This window comes from Rhinatrema bivittatum, chromosome 4, assembly GCF_901001135.1.
Source record: "Rhinatrema bivittatum chromosome 4, aRhiBiv1.1, whole genome shotgun sequence".
In the NCBI taxonomy this organism is placed as follows: Eukaryota; Metazoa; Chordata; class Amphibia; order Gymnophiona; family Rhinatrematidae; genus Rhinatrema; species Rhinatrema bivittatum.
The window spans coordinates 105,440,831-105,455,916 of record NC_042618.1 but is presented as its reverse complement, the minus strand read 5'-3'; the positions used below and the strand labels follow the sequence as shown (position 1 = coordinate 105,455,916).

The following is a 15,086-nucleotide window of genomic DNA, read 5'->3' as shown; positions in this document are numbered from 1 at the left end:
GCACTCTGCAGCAGCTACAGTGCCTGAATGTGATTATTCCAGTTTCCCCTCAGGAGCAAGGACTAGGGAGGTGCTCAGTGTATTTTGTAGTTCCCAAAAAAGAGGGGACTTTTTGACCCATCCTTGATCTACAGAGGGTTAGTGCGGTGCTTTGGGTGCCATACTTTCATATGGAAATGCTGTGGACAGTAATAGCGGTTTGCAAGGGAGAGTTTCTGGTGGTGTTAGATTTGACGGAAGCTTAGCTACATATTCCCATAAGATCAATCATCAGCGATTCCTGAGGTTCATAGTGCTAGGGGAGCATTTTCAGTTTCAGGCCCTTCCCTTTGGATTAGCAATAACCCCACGGACTTTCACAAAAGTGATGGTGGTAGTGGCCGTGATACTCAAGAGAAGGAATCCTGGTGCACCTGTACCTAGACGATTGGCTCATCAGGATGAAGTAGGAATTGGGAGTGGTCGCTCAGTTCGCATCATACAGCTGCTGTGGTCATTAGGCTGGGTGGTGAACCTGGCGAAAATTCACCAGGAACCATTCCAGTCGTTGGAGTATCTGGGGGCTTAATTTGATACCTGCATTGGAAAAGTGTTTCTTTCCTCAGAGAGGGTGCTCAAGTTGCAGGCTCAGGTGCTTCAACTTCTGTGGCTTTCAGTTCCCAGAGTCTGGGACTATTTTCAGGTCCTCGGTTCCATGGCTTCTATGCTGGAATTGGTTCCATGGGCATTCTCTCACATGCAGTCTCTCCAGATGGTGCTTTTATCCCGTTGGAATCCACTCTCGGAAGAATTTCAGCTTCCTTTGCCAGTTCAGGGGGATGCCAGGTCCAGTCTCTCATGGTGGCTGGCTCGTCCTGATTTGAAGAAAGGGGTGGACCTGGAGGTTCGGGATTGGGTGGTGGTGACCACGAATGCCAGCCTCAGAGGTTGGGGAGAGGGGCAATATGTCAAGGAAGGATGGCCCAAGGTCAGTGGTTGCCAATGGAAGCACCCTGGTCAATCACCTGGTTGGAAACAAGGGCGGTTCACAAGGCGTTTCTAGCTTTTCTTCAGCTCATTTAGGGATGAACAGTGTGAGTGTTGGGCAATGCAACAGCTGTGGCATACATCAGTCATCAAGGCGGATCGAAGAGTTGCTTGTTGGCTCAAGAGGCTCAGGGTTTGTTTATCTAAGCAGAAAATTATCTAGCAGGAGTAGCAGCATCTCACGTGTCTGGAGTGAACAATGTGAAGGCAGACTATCTCGGCAGTTAGCAGCTGGATCCAGGGGAATGGAAGTTGTCAGCGGAGGCCTTTGCCTTTAACCAGGCCAGATGGGGCAGGCCACAGTTGGATGTCATGGCGGTTCGAGAGAATGCTAAGGCAAATCGGTTTTTCAGTTGCCAGAGGGAGTTTGGCTCTGAGGGAATTGACACCCTGTTTCAGCGGTGTCTGACGAAGCTTCTGCTCTGTTTTTCCCCCATGGCCTCTCACAGGCCAGGTATTGTCGTATCGAACGTCATCCGGGCAAGGTGATACTCATGGCACCAGAGTGGCTGTGCCGGCTGTGGTTTGCAGATCTGGATCATCTTGCTATGGATGAGCCACTTGCTAAGCCCATCTGCATAAGCTGTTATGACAGGGGGCCCATCTTTTCAGAGCAGGTGGATCACTTTTTCTTGCTTCTTGGGTTTTGAAAGGTGTCTGTTTCGCTTGAAAGGGTACTTGGAGCCAGTGATTGCAACTTTGCTCCAGGCGAGGAAGCCTTCCACTTCTTTGGCTTATATCCGGGTTTGGAGAGTGTTTGAGTCATGGTGTTTGGAGAACGTACTACAGCCATTGCAGGTAGTTATTCCTCAGGTCTTAGCCTTTTTGCAAAGCGGCTTAGCAAAGGGGCTGATCTATAAATCCTTCTGAGTACAAGTGACAGCCTTAGGTTGTCTTCGATGTAAGCTGCAGGGGAGGCAGTTGGTGTCTCATTCGGATGTTGTGTGTTTTCTGAAGGGGGCAAAGCATTAGCGCCTGCCAATCCAGAGGATGTGTCTGGCATGAAACCTTAATCTGGTTCTTTAAGTTTTTTGTGGACCTCCCTTTGAACCGATTAGAAGGGCATCTTTGAAGAATCGCACCTGAAGACTGTTTTCTTGATAGCCATTTGTTTGTCTAGGTGGGTTTCGGATCTTCAAGCGTTATGTAGCCCTTCCTACACATTTCGGAGGATGGGGTATCGTTTTGTTCCATCCATTCCTTCTTGCCGAAGGTTGTTTCCTCATTTCATCTCAACCAGACAGTGGAGCTGCTGGCTTTCCCGCATTTGACGTCTGATACTCCACTTACGAAGGAGCTTCACCTATTGGATGTTCGGCAGATTCTATCTTAAGGTGATGAACACTTTTTGGAGATCAGATCATCTCTTTATGTTATTCAGTGGAGTGAAGAAGGGAAATAAAGCTTCCAAGGGCACGATTGCGTGATGGTTGAAAGAGGCAATAATTTCAGTCTATATCTGTAAGGGTCGATCGGTCCTGGAGGGGTTGCGGGCGCAGGCAACCTCCTGGGCGGAGTGTCAGCTGGTATCTCTGCAGGAGATTTGTCAGGCGGCGACATGGTCTTCTCTTCACACTTTTACTAAACATTACCATCTGGATGTTCATGCGCCAAAATGGGCTGCGCTTGGGAAAAGTGTATTGCATACGGGTCTTTTGGGTTCCCAACCAGTGTAGAGGGGATTGGGTACATCTCACTTGTCTGGATTGATCTGGATTGATCTTATAATTTTCATTCCTGGAATACCACAGATTAGTTCAGAAACCCAGCCCCCTTGATTTTTTGAAAGACATTCTTCACTTCTGGATATTGTAAATGCAAATTTATAAAGATTGACTTTCAAAGATTGAACATAGGTTAGGGTTGCAAATTGTAATGATCCTTGTTATGAGAGAGGGGGCCTTAGTTTTAGGGGGCTCCAGCTTTGCCTCTGCTCGCCCAGAATTATTGGGTTTTTAAGATTGAACATCTTGGCTTGGGCACAGGTTGGTTCTAAGGGGACTGCAGGTGGCACTCGATTATGTAGCAGTGTCTGAAAAGCTTTTATTCTCTGCCCCCATTTGCTGGTAGGGATGCAAAACCAACTTGTCTGGACTGATCTGTGGTATTCCAGGAACAAATATTAGCAGGTAAGAACCAATTTTCCTATGAGGGTTTCTAAAATGGAAAATACAGCTCTGGACCACTCATGTATTTATTTGGGTTTTTTACTCACCTTATTGAATAAGAAATTCATCTAAGGTGAGGTACAGCATATTATAAAAGCAATAATGCAGTATGACGTATTAGACACCTAAGTTACACTGACTCATGTTTGAACATTTCTCAGGCAAATGACTTGTCAGTCTTCTGAGTGCAAGTTTTAGATGTCTTACTTCCATGCAAGGTTTAAAAAACTTAGAACAAAAATCAGCAAGTTGATATCCCCTCTATTCGTCCCCTGCAATCGAGCAGATGTTTTTGAAAAGCTGTATGTGACCACACTGTTTTCCTTTAACTGGTGGGTGGGAATGAGCTAACACACCCTTCCTTCTCATGCAGATCCGGCACATTAAGAGTCAGAATGTGATTAGTGTGGCTGCAGAGGGCTTGAATCTGTGTCGAAATGGAAAGCTTTTCTGGCTTCAGGTAAGCATACAAAGAATTACAGGTTTAATTGCTTGCTTCTGGGATAGCTCCATGGCTCTGGTAGTTTGTGTTTTCCACTGTCATGTAGTAGATTCTGAAGCAGGGGTCATTTTAGCCAAATTTTACATGCCCTAAATATCTTAGTACAGGTGGTAAAATATTCCAGCTTTGTAGTCTATTTCTGTTCCTTGAGCACTCTCTAGTGGCTGTTTTGGGAGTTATACAAACCTCTTGTCCGCACTTAGCCATAGAACAGCATTTTCCAACCGGTGTGCCGTGGCACACTACTGTGCCATGGCTGAAGTGTAGGTGTGCCATGGCTTCAGTCTTTTTTTGCCTTTCCCTCTGGGCTTGCATGATGTCCTCCCACCAGCGGGGGGGGGGGGGGGGTGGTGTCAGAGAGCAGAGATAACCAGCAGCTGCTCCTGTTTCCCTTCTGCTGTCTCTCAGTAATAGAAACTGCAGAGGGTTCTGTAGGCTTGTGAGACCAGCTGACCCCGTGCAGTTCAGATTGCAGAAGGAAGCTGGCGAAGGTGGAAGAAGTGGCACTGGGTAAAGCTGCTCCTACACTTCTGCTATTCAAGGATCGGGGGTAGGGTGGGCAAAGAGAGCTGAATGTGCCACCAGGTATGGGGGAGAGAGAAAAGGGAAGATGATGATGCCAAGGGTTGAGGGAGAGATTGATGATGATACTTCAAAGAAATGAGGAGGAGAAGTAGAGGGATAAGGAAGATGATGATGATGCCAGGGAGTGAGGTTGAATGAAGGTGATGCAATGGGGTATATCGAAAAGGAAGAAAGGGGTGGGGGAGAGAGTGGGAAGGTGATGATGCCAGGGGTGAAGGAGAGGACAGGTGATACCAGGGGGTGGTGGGAAAAGGAAGAGAAAATGACTAGCATGGAGGGGTTGGAGAGAGAGAAGTTAATGATGATGCCAGGGGAGTAGGGACGGGTGGAGGGAGAGGGATTTTGATGATGCCATGTGGTAGAGACAGAGGGAAGGAGATGATGCCAGTGGAAGGAGATGGAAGGTGAGGATGATGGCAGGTGAAGAGATAGGGAAGGTCATGATGATGCAAGTAGGTGGAGGGAAAGGTGATGGAAAGCATTGATGCCTGGAGGTGGGGGAGAGGGATGGCAGGAGAGGGAAAGTGATGATACCATGAAGAAGGAGGGGGATGGTGGTGATAATGCAAGGGAAGGGGAAGAGATGGAGGGAGAGGGAAGATAATGATGATGCCAGGAGGGGGAGAGAATGAGGGCTAGAGAAAGTGATGATGATGCCAAGGGGTAGGGGAGAGTGAAGGGAAGATGATGCCAGGGGAGAAGGGTGATGGTGATGGTGCCAAGTGATGGGGGGAGGGAGAAGATGATTATGATGCCAATGGGATGGGGGCAAGAGAAGAGAAGGGGATGTGTTTGGAGTGCCACAACAAAGTGAACCCAGTACTGGGTATGCCATGAAGCAAAACAAGGTTGTGAAGCACTGCCACAGAGGTTGTGTTCAGATAGAAACTGATTATGACATGGAAGATATATAGGAAGATAGATATCATGTTAGATAATTCAGTTAAAATACATTCCTTCATAAGTCACACACAGTAGAGCAGTTCATTTGAGAGCCTGAGATCATATCCAATGCCCTAGCTTAAGAGTGGCGTTCATTCTTCTCATGGCAAAACAAACCCACTTGGCGAGACTAACCCAAAAGAGAGCCATCACCATTGCTTGCCTGTAGTCTGAAATTGCATGAGTGTCCTATAAATTGGAGTATGGAGGTGGGAAAGTAAGAAGCTCTTTGTTGAAGTTTCTTAAGGGAGAATCCCCGATGAGGTAAGAACATAAGACTAGTGCTAAAAACAAGAAGCCTCTTAGAGGGCAATTTTAAATAGACTGCCTAGCTGCAAAGTGCATGCATACTCTGCAGCTGATTTCTCTTTGAAAATGAGGCGTGTGTATTTTGCACTTCCTGTTGTGGGCAGACAGGTAAAGTATTGCTCCTGCATTTCAAAAGCAAATCTATGTGCACTGTACACCTTCCTGTCCTACCCCCTCTGACCTAAACACACCCCTGCAAACGTCTGTTTTTAACCCGGCTAAAAGTACACATTTTATAGAAGCCCTTGCATGTTTTTAGCTGGGCAGAGAAAGGCAATTTTCAGACCGGGCGATCAAGCCAGATAAATGGCTTACAAAATTGCCCTCTTACTATACAGAATTTAGGAGTTGGTTGAACAGATGTCATGCAAAGGACTGTCCCACAGTCTGCACTGCTCTGCACTGTCAGCATGGAGCAGAAGTAGAGATTCTTTCATAGCTGATTGAGGGGCAGTGTAAGTGTGTCGTTTTTTTAATATGTATTAATGGCTGAAGTTAGTGAGATGCAAAGGAAGGCATGCATGACAGCAAGCAAGTAACACAAAAACACTCTCATTAATGCGCTTGCAATTAGATTTTGTGCATATTTACCCTGCCCTAGGAGGTAATGAGCTCTTCTACATCACCTTACATCATTAGCATTGATTTAGGATAACACTAATGCAAGCTAGTTTATGCACATTAACTATAGGTGTTTAATGTCATTTACCATAAACATACTTTAGTACTTTGGCCCTGATTTATTTTTTATTTTATTTTTATTGAACATTAAATATTATATATCAAGAAATATACTTGAAAGCAGGAGAAAAAACCCCATCAGTAATTTAAAAAAAAAAAAAAAGAAGAAAAACTCAATTAACAGAAAATAATACTCAAAAGTACAAATTCCAATAATGGTTATAAATTCTTTCACATCACCAGGATATAATTCAAGGAAAAATAGTTAATAATATACATTCAGTACCAGTATATTTTCTAAGTGGGAATGATCAGAATCAATTAACAGAAGTGGCAGATGTAAGAACAACTGGAGAATTCCTATACTACTAACAAGGTAGCTCTCTGCTGAATTATTGAATCAGATTCTTCTAAAAAAAAAACAACTAGTTAAATCCATAAGTTTAACCTTAAATTTACCCTCCACTTGATCTACCTTTTGGGAGTCATGTCTTCTTAGGTCTGGTATATAATAGGCCTTAAGGACATAAGAACATAAGAAATTTCCTTGCTGGGTCAGACCAAGGGTCCATCAAGCCCAGCATCCTGTTTCCAGCAGAGGCCAAACCAGGCCACAAGAACCTGGCAATTACCCAAACACTAAGAAGATCCCATGCTACTGATGCAATTAATAGCAGTGGCTATTCCCTACGTAAACTTGATTAATAGCTGTTAATGGACTTCTCCTCCAAGAACTTATCCAAACCTTTTTTGAACCCAGCTACACTAACTGCACTAACCACATCCGCTGGCAACAAATTCCAGAGCTTTATTTGCGTTGAGTGAAAAAGAATTTTCTCCGATTAGTCTTAAATGTGCTACTTGCTAACTTCATGGAGTGCCCCCTAGTCCTTCTATTATTCGAAAGTGTAAATAACAGAGTCACATCTACTCGTTCAAGACCGCTCATGATTTTAAAGACCTCTATCATATCCCCCTTCAGCTGTCTCTTCTCCAAGCCATCCACATCTACTCCGGGCCTTCCTAGGCACATGTGCATGCCACCGGGCCCTCCTTTGAAGCCTCCTCAGTGGGAACTTCGGGAGTGTCCCTGATTGTTGACATCATCAAATCAAGGTACTTAAGCTCCACCTTCGCCCCCAGCTAGCCGACTTGGCAATGAGTTCCGTATGTCCAGGGCCGGTGCAAGGGTATTAGGCGCCCTAGGCGAAACGTCAGCTATGCCGCCCCCCCCCCCCCCCCCCCCCCCCCCCGCCTCCACACACAATTAACTTACATTGTGCATTAATGAAAATAACGAAGTCTGTATTTATAACAGAACACTTATTTGACATTTTTATGCCATGTAAACCATTGAGATGATTTGTCTTATCGACGGTATAGAAACTCTTTTATAAATAAATAAATAAAAATAAATAAAATAAACATAAACCAAAGCTATACTTGTTGCTCAAACAAAAAAAGCAGACACATCACATAATATTAAATAATTAAAATGGCAGTCAATCAAGAAAAATAAACTTAAAAAGCCATCTTTACTTACCCCCTCCAGCAGCTCTCTTACTCCTCTTCCATTCAGGCTGTTGCACACACCAGAAGCAGCAGTAGTGGCTAAGCTCTATACTCATGATCCTCTTCCTTAAGGCCCATGTCTCTCACACACACACCATATCAGTCATGCCCCCATGACCAGTTTCTGTCTCTCACACACCAATCATCTCCCAGTCTTTGACAAACACACCAGTCACCTTCCTGAACAGTTTCTCTCATGCCATACACACACAGGCTTCCCACTCCCGTGTTCCACTTACATATATGGGTTTCTCACTCTCATAATCACTTTCTCTTTCTCACACACACTCACCAGTCTCTCACTCCCATGCTTGTTCTCTCCACATGCACAGGCTTCTCATTCCCATAATCACTTTCTTTCTCTCACACACATACACAAACACACACACCAGTCACCTGATCTCTCTCATGCATACACACACACAGGCTTCCCACTCCCATGTTCTCTTTCAGATATACAGGCTTCTCCCTCCCATGCTGTGTCTCACACACACCCAGGTTCTCACTCCCATGCTCACTCTCTTCACATCCACAGACTTCTCATTCCCATAATCACTTTCTCTCTGTTACACACACATACACCAGTCTCTCTCTCATTTCCATGCTTGCTCTCCAGGTGCACAGGCTTCTCATTCCCTGAATCACATTCTCTCTCTCTCACATTCACATACACACCAGTCACACCGTCACCTTACCAACCAGTCTCTCTCTCATACATGCACACACACACAGGCTTCCCACTCCCATGCTCTCTCTCACATAATCAGGCTTCTCACTCCAATGCTTTCTTTCACATACACCCCCACCACACCAGGCTTCTTACTTCCATGCTTTCTCACATACCCAGAGTTCTCACTTCCATGCTTTTTCTCTCTTTCACACACACACACACACACATCAGTCACATCCTTGACTGTCTCACACATCAGTCATCTCCTTGAGCAGTCACTTTCATTGTCTCTCACATATACACATACATCAGCTCTCTGACCAGTTTCTCTCAATCACACACACATGCTCTCGATCAAATACATTCTCTCACTTACACACAGGCTCTCAATCACACACAGGCAGGCTGGCTGCTTCTCTCTCTTTCTCTCACTCACTTCCTCCCCCCCCCCCCCCCCCAGCACAAATGGTAGATGCAGCAGCCGCCTCCTCCAGCCCCCGCAGGCCAAGAAGGAAGAATCCCATCGGCCGCGGGAGGCTCATGCTGCTGACTCCTTTCCCGATTACCGGCTGCTTCAATTGCTCGGGGGCCGATGCTGCTGTCGCCGCTATTTTTTTCATGCGGCACTGCTCTTTCTCCTTCCCGCGCATCACTTCCTGTTCCGGGTCAGGGGGGGGGGGCGGGAGGAAGAAAAGGGCAGCCGCGGATGCCACAGCTTTTTTTTTTTTTTTGCACCGCTGCTGTTCCCGCTGGGCTTGAACGTGCTGATAGCCCGGCGGCAACGGCAGCAGGGAAGAAAGAGCAGCGGGAGAGACCGGGAGCACGCGAACCGCTGGGGGAGGTCAGATGGGTCTTTTGGGGCGGGATGCCGGCAGTGGCTTCGGGGGGGCGGCGGCGGCTTAATGCAGCTCTTTTAATTTTACCGGGGCAGCGGCTGAGCGCGGCTCTCTTAATTTTACCGGGGCAGTGCCGCCCCCGGGAAGCTGGCGCCCTAGGCGACCGCCTAGTTCGCCTAGTGCTTCCGCCGGCCCTGCGTATGTCTCTACTAGCTCCTGCCTCTGTGTTCCTGTGGCTACACTATCGAACTACTTGGACTTTGGACTCTGTCTGGTACCCACTCCTCGGGGGCCAGTGTGCGCACTCCACGGGGACCTGGTCTCCTGGCCTCCCCCTCTCCTTGGGCTGGCCCTGCGCCCTCCTGAAGTCCTACCCTGCAAGGCTCCCCGCTCCTCGGGGCTACTCCCTGGAACACCTTTACCACTTGGGAGTTCTACCTCAGTGCTTCCCCGCTCCTGTGGGGCTCCTCCCTACAGGTGGTAAAAACTCTCACCTCAGGGAGGAGCCCCACAAGCCCACACCATCAGGAGGCGAGGTCAGGCACAGCAGGGAGCTCTGGGTAGACTGTGGAGAGGTCCCAAGGAGCCAGGAGGGATTCCCACAGTAGACTGGTTGGTGATAATACCTGGGCAGAGACCCCGAAGGGTAGGCCGCAGAGCAGGAGGTGAGAGACTGGCCGTGCAGGAGGTGCTCTGGAGAGGCAACCCCCGAGGGGCGGAGCTGCGCAGCAAAGGAGGTTCTGATGTAATGATATAGGCCAACCCGTGGAGCAGGGAAGCCCGAGTCAGGGCTCCGATGATGACATGTGCTCAACCCCAAGGAGCGGGAAGCACTGACAGTCTCTGTATAGCACAGAAGCACTGCCCCGAGGAGTGGGGAAGCGCTGACTGTCTTGTACAGCACATAGGCACAATCCAGAAGATCAAGAGCTCTATAATGTGGCATAAACTGTCCAGGAATAAAATCAGGATTACCCCAAGTGGGATGAGAAGATCAATTCCAAGGGAGATTTAACCTTGTTCTTAGAGCTTTCCATGCAGCACGTGCAGCAATAACCCACATAGAACTGGATAAGTAAGGTGGTAGATGAGAACATACAATAAAGAGACTGGAGCAACTAACGTGGACTCCATCGAAAAGTCTGAATAGAGGCTAACTCCTCAATCCAGTCACCAATACACCGCAGATTACAAGCATATATTATAGTATTTAAGATTGGGAAAGCCACCCCCCCCCATCCCCTCTGGGAGCCTTCATTGACATCCTAGCATGCTTACCTCTTCAAATAAATTTGGACCAGACCTTTTGAAAAGCTGAAATAGTTTTGTTAGTAAGATGGAAGGGAACCATTTGTAAGACATAAAGCAGCTTAGGCAAAAGCATCATTTATTTATTTATTTATTTAAATTTCTTATATACCGGCATTCGCGATGGGAGTCGCATCATGCCGGTTTACAAATAACAAGGTGTGACAACAGAATAAATACTTAATAACTTAAAAACATTAACATGTGATAGAAGAATAAGGTAGCAGTTACAATAAAACAGGGATAAAATGCAACTTGGAATGAAGAGAAGGCAAAAGAGAGATTAACACTGAGATAACAAAAGAATGACCAAGGTAAATAAAACCAAGGTAAATAAAACCTGCCTCATTAAAAAAAAAAAAAAAAAAAAAAAAAAGAGAGAACATTATTGAGTTGTCAAAGGTTGTTGATTACCCTGACGGGAGTTCTTAGTTGCTTGAGTTGAGAGTGGGTTCAGTTGGAGTCTGGAAAGGCTTTCAAGAATAGCCAGGTTTTAAGTCTTTTTCTGAAAGTGGGGAGGCAAGGTTCCTGTCTCAGTTCTGGTGGGATAGAATTCCACAAGGTAGGTCCTGCTGTAGAGAAAGCCCTGTCTCTGAGAGTCCTATCTTTATGAGCACGATACGCCCCATAAAGGAAAGGGGAAAATGCATCCACTTTTCACACTTACTCTGAAAATCCGTCAAAAGAGGCTGGATATTCAAGTGATACCACAGTTTAGGATTCCTATGCAGTTCTAAGCCCAAATATTTGTTTATCCTTCGCCTAATGCAAAGGAAAATCTGGTTCCTCATTCTACAAATTCCCAGCTAGGTCAAGAGCCTCTGACTTACCTAAATTCAATTTTAAGCCAGAAAAACTAAAAAAAAATCACAAAAAACAGTTAAAATATTTGATAAAGATTCCCGTGCCCTGGGCAAAAACAGCAGAATATCATCTGCAAAGAGAAGAGCTTTAAGAAAGAGGAAATTGAGCACCCCTTCTGCCGCTTCAACGATGGCATTTAAGGTCATAAGAGGGGGACAAAATAAAAAGCAAGGGGGACAAAGGACACCTTGTCTAGTACCCCTTTGTAAGGTAAAAGGAGCTGAAAACAATTGTTAACCCAGTCCCGGGCCTCAGAGTTAGAATACAGTACAGAGAGAGCATCATAGATAAACCCCTGAAAACCAAAAGAGGGGAGAAGCCACTGTAGGTAAGACCACAAGACCCTATCAAATCCAATTAATATTGGGTCCACAATCACCACACGTTGCCAGTTTTCCAATAAGGCAAGAACTCTACAAATGTTTAACACTGCCCTTCTCCCATGTACAAATCCCGCTTGGTCCCGAGAGATGAGAATCAGTAAAATCCATTTCAGATGATTAGCAAAGATCTTTGTATACAATTTAATGTCTATGTTCAGCAGTGAGATGGGGGTATAAGAAGTATTCAAAGTAGCATCCTTTCCAGGTTTCAGCAAAATTATAATGACGCTTTTCAATTGGTCAGGCATCTGACGGTCTTGAACCATGGCCTCAAATAAAAGCTTAAGGCTCAACTCTACATTGACACGCAGGACCTTATAAAAATGTGCCGTCAGGCCATCTGGGCCAGGCGATTTCAATGAAGACAATTCCTTAATAGCCTGCTGAATTTCTGACACATGAAAAGCTTTGTTCAAAAACTCTAATTGGGTAATTTAACACTATGCAAGAATGCCTGCATATTATCACAGTGAGCCTCCTCGTCTGTATATAAAGTTTGATAGTATTGCCAAAAAGCTTCACTAATAGCCTGGGGATATGTACACTTCACTCCCCCGGGACCACTGACATTCGGGATAAATGAGGAAGTAAATTTAGCTTTAACTAGATTAGCCAGCATCTTACCAGGTTTGTTCCCATAGAGAAAAAAACTACATTTTAAATTAGAAATGGAGGAGAGCGCCCTATGATGTAGTTTAATCATTGAGTAATTTATGTGCAGCCCAATATTCTTTCCTAAAGCTTGGGGACTTATCAGAAGTTAACTGCTGTTGCAGAGAATGTCAATTGTGAGAGAGAGAAAATGTCCCTATCCAATTCCTTTTTTTTTTTCCTAATAGTATAGCTAATAATTTCCCCACAGAGTACCACCTTAGTAATTTCCCAAAAAAGAACAGGGGCCTCTATATACTGGCGATTATTATAGGCATACTCCTCCCATTTCTCAGTGAGAAAAACCTTAAAAGTTGGGTCCGTGACCAGCTACCTCGGCATTCTCCACTCTGACTGTCTGTCTAGGATGGCATCCACTATACAATTAAAATCTCCCCCCATTATTATTGGCACATTTCTCAGGGATTCGAGAACACTGACAACCTTCGTAAAGAAGGCATGGTCATATCTGCTGGGAGCATAAATGGAAGCCAAATGAATAGGTTTGCCAAAAAGGAGGTCAGAGATTGTAGCATATCTGCCTTGAGGATCAGAATAGATCTGGAAGAGCTGGAATGCCTCATTTCTGTGGAGCAAAATAGCCATCCTACATTTCTTGGTTGTGCCGTGTGCTGCAAATACCTGGGAAACCCACCTCTTTTTAAGCTTAGAGTGTTCTGCATCAGTCATATGTGTCTCCTGAAGAAAAGCAATCTGACATTTCAGTTTATTTAAATGGGAAAGCACTTTCTCTCTCTTAACAGGGGTGCCCAAGTCAGCAACGGTTTTGCTCCCCATGATCAAACAACCAAAAGGACTAAAAGGGAGAACTGCCCTCATAAGAAGTGCAACTGAGACCACAAAGGGGACCCATAAACTTAATTGAACCACCTCACACCCAGAGAAAAGAAAATGGCCCAGTACAAGATCCTCCCCCTGAGATGAAATAAACCTTTCTTCCTCCAACCCACTCTCTCCAATACCCCCCTTCCCCCTCCCCTCCCCCCAATACAGAAATCACCTACCAACTTAATCTCCCACAGGTAGGCTAGAGGTCAAAAGGATGTGTAAGGGGACCACCTCCCCATCAAAACAGCTATAACCCTATGAAACATGCAAGAAGAAGAGAAAAGCAAGAATCATAAGGAAGCTCGCATGAAAACAAAAGTGGGCTGTTAACCACCCCGCATGGATTATTAGGAAAAGGCAGTACAAAATCAGTTAACTGTCACAAAAAATAAAAATTAAAAGTAATGCTCCGTCGCTAGGAGGAGCAACTATCAAAGACCAGTATCATCAGGAGCTACGCAACTCGTGCAGCTTGAAAAATTAAGATACGCAATCCAGCAAGACGCACATGTCCATTTATAGGTCTCCAACAACATCGAGAAAATGGACCTCCATGAATCCCAATCCCATAACAAATAGTAAGGGCGTTACGTCTTCCAGTAGTCACAAAATCAATTAACTGTCACCGAAAATAAAAAGTACCGCACCATCGCTATGGGAAGCAACTATCAAAGTCCAGTATCATCGGGAATTTCATCGTCTCGTGCAGCTTGAAAAAAATGAAAATATCGCAAACAAGCAAGATGCACATAAACATCTAAAGGTCTCCAGCAACTTCTGGGAAAATAGACCCTCATGGGGGGAAAAAAAGTTAAAAAGGCAAATGAGGGCATGAGATTGTACCACCAAAGGAATCCAAAAGAATGATCATCACTAAAGGTTCGACCCCGATGTTAAACAGACAGGTCCCCAAAATTAGTAGCTCAAAAGGGAAGCCATGCAAGCATGTATTTCCGTGAATCCCACCACAACAAATAGTGAGGACGTAGTAGCTTCCAGGCAATACAATTAGTGAAGAATTAGCTAAAAAGAAAAGAAATTAACTCATTCGGAGTGAATTAACAGGGTGGGTACAAATTTCTTTGCTTTCTCCACGCCTTTAAAATCCATACGTTTTCCTTGATACCACACATGCAAGTACGCAGGATATTGTAAAGCGAAGCAAATGTTGTGTTGCACCAGATTAGAGCAAACAGGCAAAAATGCATGGCGCTGCAACATAATTCAAAGACGTCCTGAAAAATAAGGACTTTCTGGTTCCTGTACTGCAGAACTTTCTTCTTGTAAAATGCCTGCAAAATCAAGCCTTTGTAAAGAAAATGAGATAGCTTAGCTTAGCAATGATAGTCCTCAGCCTTGTTTGCCCTGCCAGTTTAGGCCTAATTCAGTGCTCTCGTTCAAAAATCATTTTACCCTGAAGGTGAGAGAGTTCCAATTCCTTTAGTAGCCAATCCTCCATAAGCTTGAAAACATCAAGGTTTGTGTCCTCAACAATCCTCATAAATCAGAGATTAGAGTGGTGTTGCCCGTTTTTCAAGATTGTCAATTTTATCCTCTTTCTCTGCCAGGGATCTTTCAAAGGCATGCACACGACCTTCAAATTTCAAGGTGTCCTCTTGCACCTGTGAAATTCGCCCTTCAGCGTGGTCTAATGGTGGGCCAAATTCAGTGAGAGAGGATTTCACCTCCTCAATTTGAGCCGAAATGTGGGTAGATTTGTCGGCTAGAGCTTTTACCACC

At 45.2% G+C, this 15,086-nt stretch overlaps 1 protein-coding gene across 5 annotated transcripts in view; it reads left to right on the top strand.

Annotated features, from left to right (window-relative positions):
- EXD1 (exonuclease 3'-5' domain containing 1) overlaps positions 1-15,086 on the top strand; it is a 129,777-nt gene that overhangs the window by 52,032 nt on the left and 62,659 nt on the right. For all 5 annotated transcript variants that reach the window (XM_029598605.1, XM_029598607.1, XM_029598602.1 and 2 more), the window contains exon 7: positions 3,568-3,654. In XM_029598605.1, coding sequence (XP_029454465.1) covers positions 3,568-3,654 — 87 coding nt within the window. The remainder of the gene's footprint in view (positions 1-3,567; positions 3,655-15,086) is intronic.